Genomic DNA, 7,063 nt, shown 5'->3' with positions numbered 1-7,063 from the left:
ATGAACAAGATCATCGTCTACCAGCACGTTAACTTCGGAGCCCTGAGCAAAGAATTCACCTCTGACGTCTCCAATTTGCTCACGGAGAATTTCAACGACTGCATCTCCTCCTTGAAGGTGATCGGTAATCCATGGGTTACATACGAAAATATCAATTACAGTGGCTCCCAGCGTGTATACGAGGAAGGAGAATATGCAATGGTGGAATCCAATGACAGTATTTCATCACTGAGACTGGTGAGAGAGGACCTATCAAATCCTCAGATCACGCTCTATGAGGATTCAAACTACAGAGGCAGAAGCATTGTTATCAACTGTGAGACAAACTTGTGTCTTGGAACGTTCAATGATAGAGCATCGTCTCACAGGGTGCAGAGAGGAGCCTGGGTCCTGTACCAGGATGTGGACCGTGGTGGAGCCCAGATGGTGGCAAGAGCTGGAGAAGAACTGTCCAACTATGGCTGGTTTAACGACCGACTGAGCCATCTGAGACCTCTGATGCCAGGAAAAGGCACCGTAGTAGCAGAAGTCCTGTGGGACAAAATGACAGAAAGCGAAAGTTCTGTGACCATCGACAAAGCTAGCGGTGACAACCCTGGAACACATGAGCGTTCCTTCTCCACAGAGCTTACTCGAGACTACGAGGGGTCAATCACTGAGACCTTCAACTTCAGCAGTTCAACAGAGGTCAGCTATGGGATGTCATTTGAGATCGACATTTTTGGTTCAAAAGTAGGACACAACTTGTCTATAAGTAAATCCTGGACTGTGGCGAGAGGCCAGACCAACACCAGAACCGAGAGAAGCGGTGTCAAAGTGACCCTGCCAGCCGTCATCCCTCCAAAAACCAGACTTACTGTGTACGTGATAAGGAAGACAATTGATGTGAAGGTCCCTGTCAAGCTGACCATCACCAGAGGCTTTACGACCAAGGTGGAGTATGGAGAGTACCGGTCCTCATCAGGGACCTCCATCAGCACTCAATTTAAGGAGGAGAACATTTAGCACAGCAACGGGTACATGACAAAAAAAAAAGTTACTACACCAGGGTGATTATAGGTACCTTACTCTATATAACACAGCAGACAGATCAGAGATGTTTAAACAATCTTTGTTTTTCTTTGGGCTGATCTGGTTATTAATCAATACTTTACTTTTATTCATCTGCTTAATGAGATGCACTTTTGCATAGTATTTCATTTTATGTGTTTTATATTGACTGTATAATGTGTTGCTTTGAAAACTGTATGAATCGGAGAAATAAAATAGTAGCTTAAAGATTTAAGATTCTGAGATGATCTGGTAGTAATTATAACATTTTTTGGGCACTTGAACATTTTATATAATTTTCTGTTAATTCTGGTATATTTTGTTTAGTCTATATAACAGCAGACAGATGAGATACGTTTAAACCTTCCAGCTGTTTGTTTTTCTCAGGCTGATCTGGTTCTTATTCACCAGTTTACTTTTATTCATCTGCTTAGTGAGATGCATTTTTACATAGTAATTCATGTCATGTGTTTTCTATTGACTGTATAATGTGTTGCTTTAAGAACTTATGAATCAAGCCGCTCAGGTGGCGTAGCGATAAAGTACGCTAGCGCACCAGAGTTGGGTTTCTACATACATCGTATGAAAACTCAGCTCTACCTTTCCGACTGGGTTGGGCGGCAGTATGAACAACGTTTGGCTGTTGTTCAGGGTTAGGGGTAGAAGTCGGAGCATAGGTCCTCATAACTGGTACAACTGTGGCCCCTGCTGGTTGACTGACGGCGCCTGCACAGGGCTTTGAGGGGGGTGTGACCCTCCGTGCGCAGTGTCTCTCGGTGTATGAACTCGGCTCGTGCAGGTGAAAAATTCAGGCTGTACTGACTGTGTGCCGGAGGGGGCGCAAGTCAGTTGAGTGGCGTCCTCAGTCAGCGGCAAAGGGTCGAATCAGTATAGAGGACACAATCAGGGTAATTGGACACGATTAGAATGGGGATAAAAGTTGGGGGAAAAAAGTGGGAAAAAATAGATAATTAAAAAAGAACTTATGAATCAGATGGAAATAAAATAGTAGCTTAAAGATTCTGAGATGATTTGGTAGCAATTATAACATTTTGGGGTATTTGAACATGTCATGTCATTTTTCAGTTAATTCTGGTACATTTTGTTTACTCTGTATAACACAGCAGACAGATGAGATACGTTTAAACCTTCCAGATGTTTGTTTTTCTTCAGGGTGATCTGGTTCAACATTTTTGGGGCACTTAAACATTTCATGTCATTTTCTGTTTATTTTGGTATGTTTTGTTTACTCTACAAATAGTTGTCAAGTTAATAAACTGTTCTCAATAATTAAGGTCTTGTTGTCTGTTATTTATATAGAACTTACACTTAACCCAACCCACTTGTGTTAAAAAATAGATTTTTAAAAAGGATATACTCCACAGCTTTGAATAAAGGGATGGAGACAATGTGGTTTGATGGTTCAGTGTGGTTAAAGTTTTTTTTCCTTCCCTAACCTCACATACACACATACATATTTTTAGTGGTCAAGGTCAAATAAGCCCTACATGGGTTCAGTCACCAGCAAAGAATTAAAAGCTCATGCCAGAGAATTTTCTGTAAGTGTATAATACACGTTCCAGTTGATCAGACAGAAAAAAGACACAAAATAGTCACTTCATCTAATAACTTTATTATATCCTATTTGTCATGTATGGTTTTCTATCATCTCAATACATACAGTAAAATGTGAGGCATATTCTCAGAAAAACATACCTTGGGGCAAACAGCAAATTTTTGTGGGTTTTTTTATTGAAATGTTTGACCAGCAGATCTGATAAAACATGAAACATGGTTCCTATAACCACACACCAAGTTTTTTATGAAAACATAAAGAATTGTGTTAGGCCGAATTGAACCATTGGTTGAGGGACCAGCAGTGAATTCTACTTGACACGTTCACACTGGTGTCGACAACCAAACCTTTATAAATATCATGATGTCGGTCACTTTCAAATCGAGTCTTTTATGATGCATTACTGTAACACAAAGATACTCATGATTCAGTTTGAAAGTAGCTGAACAGCAGTAATATTAACACAACAGCAGAGAACAAAAAGTTTACTTTTCTACCCAGGGCAGGTTCACACAGAGGTCTGTATAGCGTACAAAGAGACTCGGTGAAGGGGCCTTCGACCAGCCAGCGGATGCAGTCATTGCAGCAGTAATGAGGAATCCCTTCAGCCCGCCCACCCTCAAAAGTAACCATAATAAAATAAAAACTTTTGATAGGTAATGACTATAAAAGGATGTTAAGTACTTAAGAAGCTGATACGTACTAAAAGAAAAACAAATAATATTTTACTCAAATTTGACACATCAGTTGGTTTGAATTATTAGTTGAATATAAACAACATTTTCCTTTAAAAATATAATGCACAAGATTCTGGATTGAAAAGTCAATTGGATGTTTGTAAGCTTTCTGTCAAAAAAGACTGACTGATCAATTCAACCCGACTTCAGTATGGCATATCGTAACATACACAAAAAGTGTGGACCCATCCTCACTTATAAGGAACAAATTAGTAAGATAATAAAGGTTTGGCTTAAACCAGGGTATGAGAGCATAGTGGAAAAGTATTGAAACAGTTCAGAGACACTCACACACAATGTGTTTGTATCTTACAATTATTATTTGCCACAGTGTTTCCCAATGTAGAAATCATAGTGCCTGTTACTGTATTCACTTCACAGCACTGGTCCTGTCCAGGCAAACCTAGGTTATTCCAATTTCTCTAATAAAGTGGGGTGTGCAACCCCTAAATATGGGAGCATTTGCATCCCTTACAGTAACAGCACATTACCAAGGTAATTACCTGACACAGTAATACACAAATACTGGTGTTACGTGTTTAAATACCGTAAGTGGCTAAATGTACTGCTGAAAATGAAACCTGCTTACAAACAAACCAGAAACTCAAATCAATGCACTTTCTGACCGATGGCAGGAATGTCCACGATGGCGCAGCTGTACGTGGCTTTCACATGATACGTGTTCTGCTCTTCGTTCACTGTGAAGCTAGGTGCATATTTTACATCTTTTACATGATAAACAGCAAAACTGCTTACTGTGGGCTGTGCCAGTGAGCACCAAGCTTGAAGTAATAAACACTAGTAATAGTATTGATGGTTTATTTACAAGCAGCATTGCATGTATTTAGTTTACACAGGAACGCTCTGCAGCATCGTTATTTAGAGGCGTGAGAAAATAAAAGCCCAGCAAAAGAATGAAGTGGCTTCATGAAACATTCTATATTAATCTAAGGATGAGTAAAATCATACTGAGGAGCTACGAAGCCACATGCGATTCCAGGATGAGCCATTTCACCATTTCACAGCTTCCTAGTCACTATGCTGTATTTTTTCCCTCTTAATGCCATGTTGATCTAAATGGTGAATTATAAAGTTCAAGGTTTTGTGAACTGCCGTATGTCATATTGGCAATTGTGTCTCATTGGCAGCGGCAGCAGCAGCAGCAAACTGGGTTAAAATTCAACCAGCGACAAGCAGTAAAAACCGAGTCCTAAAGTGATAAATCTGTGCAGCGCACAACACTGATATCGCAGCAGTAATGTAAGCACTCCATAGGAAACCATATTACAGCCAGTACAACAGTGGTTTTGCTGCGCATCATGTGAACGCAGACGCACTGTGAGACTTTATACCACTTACAAAACAACCTCAATGTCGTAAGCAATCTGTCGTATGCTGAAATTTGCTGTGGGAACTATTTCAGGAACCGTGCCTGGTTGCTTCTCTTGTAGAGTAAAATCTGAGCAGTTTTCATCTAAACCGGGGTGTGTGTGCTTCAGTTTCTTCTTCTGTTTCCTCAGCTGAGGTTCCAGTTCATGCATCTCCGGTTCAAGCATCATTTTACTTTCCAGTTCCAGAAAGCTCTCTGGTTCCATGATGTCGTGCTGCTTGAGCACACGGATGATGCCGCTGAGGTTACCCAGTTGGTGTTCCTGGCAAAAGAGCACGCCGCACACTGTGCAGCGATACGCCTCTTCCTTATCGTGGATGATCTGGTGGCGCTTGAGGTTGTGGTGGGTGGTAAAGGAACGGTCACAGCGGTCGCACAGGAACGGGCGCTCGCCGGTGTGCACGCGCTGGTGCTCGTCGTGGTGGCTGCGAGTCAGAAAGCGTTTGCCGCAGATGGTGCATGGGTACGGCCGGTCGCGGTCATGAAACTGCATGTGTTTGGCCAACTGCGCCAGCGATATGAACGTTTCACTACACATTTTGCACGTGTACTCACCCTGCCCACTCAGCAACTCAGGGAACACCGGAAGAGGTTCCACAGTGGACTTTTTGGGTTGGCCGACATGTATTGGGAGAGCAGAGTTATTTGTAGTTTTCACCTCGGCCTCGCCCGCACCGGTTACCTCCATTGACTCAGAAATCTCTGATGTCTCAGAAGTCAGAGGCTAGAGAGACAAAAAATGAACACGTGAGTTAGATAATAAAGTCAACATGTGACCTTCAAACTTTCTTAAATCATGAAATAAAATGTGTCAGATTTTAGGAGTGTGACACTGGTGCTTAGTAATATTTTAGTAACATTTCCGACCGCGACTTGCTTTGAGAGGGGCTCTAACTGCCCCCTTGTGTAGCCATGATTTCAGGTACGCCCAACCTTATATGAGGAAACATCAAACATAGAGGCAGCGGCCGCAGACTTCAGCTTTTTGTTCCGGCGAACCACCAGCGCCCCTGACTCAAAAACCCTCTCCTCTACATAGTCCTCTTGTACAAAGTGCTCGCTACAAACCTTCGCATGGCGGTTACCTGGAGAATTCTTTCGTTTCAGTGCAGCTAACCAACATCGAAGAATGACTGCTTGCTGCTTAAGTGGCAAAGTATGAAAGTGAACAATCTTTGTTTTTTTTACCCTATAAAAGGGCAATGCAAACGTGACCACCCTTCAACGGATGTTTGGTTTGTCTTTTCTTATTTTCCATTGACTAATGAAAGCTAATGGTTAATGTCAATTAATGAAAACAACTTTATGATGTTGCACGCTTTGCTAGGACAAGATGACAATACATTATTTTTATCTAGTTTTACTGACTGTTAAATCTGTAAGGATTTTTAGAGTGGAATCCATCTTGTATTATTTAATGCTAAATACATCTAGTGGCACGGTGAGTAGCACTGTCGCCTCACAGCAAGAAGATCCTGGGTTTGATCCCCAGGCGGGCGGGGTGGTCCGGGTCCTTTCTGTGTGGAGTTTGCATGTTCTCCCAGTGTCTGCGTGGGTTTCCTCCGGGAGCTTCGGTTTCCTCCCACAGTCCAAAGACGTGCAGCCAGGTTAATTGGAAACACTGAATTGCCCTATAGGTGAATGGGTGTGTGTGTGTGTGTATCTGCGCTGCAATGGACTGGTGCCCCATCCAGAGTGTAACTGTGTGCCTTGTGCCCATTGAAAAGCTAAGATAGGCTCCAACACCCCCCACCACCCCAATTGGATAAGCGGTTAAGATAGTGAGAAATACATCTAGTGTTTCATGTCCACTTTCATACAAAGTAAGAACACGACCCAACCCCACCCTACTTACCCAACCTACTGCCCCCAAACAGCCTTGGATAGATTCCTTCAGGAGTTTGGCATGTTTGCATCACATCAGTGGAGCAGATCTGTCTGATACACTTCACACTGCAAATCTCCCAGTCTAGCAAATGCATGTTCTCCTTTAAATTTAGATCTGGTGACTGGGGAGGCTATTAAAGTACACTGATTGATTAATGAAATATATGTTTACTGCTATCTATAAGGAACACTTTATTTAATCTGTGCTTGTAATCAGGATATATTTTATACCCACTTCCATAAACACTAATTTAATGCTGAATAAATCTGCACCAGTTCCACGTGTGTGTGTTGTTGTTGTTAGCTGCTATGCTAACTGTTTCAAACAGCCACTATATAAACCTCACTCACCTCTTCATCCTTACCGCCCGAACTCATCCCGCTCACAAATAACAACACACTTCAGGAACTAAATCAGCTTCT

The 7,063-nt window shown here is 42.0% G+C and overlaps 2 protein-coding genes across 2 annotated transcripts in view; one reads left to right on the top strand and one right to left on the bottom strand.

Annotated features, from left to right (window-relative positions):
• Positions 1-1,005, top strand: LOC134333487 (epidermal differentiation-specific protein-like). Its single transcript, XM_063015481.1, has one exon. The coding sequence runs from the start codon at positions 1-3 to the stop codon at positions 1,003-1,005; it is 1,005 nt and encodes a 334-aa protein (XP_062871551.1).
• A 1,662-nt stretch (positions 1,006-2,667) lies between these two features.
• Positions 2,668-7,063, bottom strand: part of LOC134333488 (zinc finger protein 574-like) — a 4,420-nt gene continuing 24 nt past the window's right edge. The window contains exons 1-2 of the mRNA XM_063015482.1: positions 6,992-7,063; positions 2,668-5,477 (exon numbers count right to left, since the gene is read on the bottom strand). The exon at positions 6,992-7,063 is cut by the window's right edge and continues 24 nt beyond it. Coding sequence (XP_062871552.1) covers positions 4,719-5,477; positions 6,992-7,018 — 786 coding nt within the window. The 5' untranslated portion in view covers positions 7,019-7,063 and the 3' untranslated portion in view covers positions 2,668-4,718. The remainder of the gene's footprint in view (positions 5,478-6,991) is intronic.

This window comes from Trichomycterus rosablanca, chromosome 19 (assembly GCF_030014385.1).
Source record: "Trichomycterus rosablanca isolate fTriRos1 chromosome 19, fTriRos1.hap1, whole genome shotgun sequence".
Lineage (NCBI taxonomy): Eukaryota > Metazoa > Chordata > Actinopteri > Siluriformes > Trichomycteridae > Trichomycterus > Trichomycterus rosablanca.
This window is presented reverse-complemented; position numbering and strand designations above follow the sequence as displayed.

What these genes read in the sequence shown, in the direction of transcription:
- LOC134333487 (XM_063015481.1), top strand. Translation starts at nt 1, where the DNA reads ATGAACAAGATCATCGTCTACCAGCACGTTAACTTCGGAGCCCTGAGC.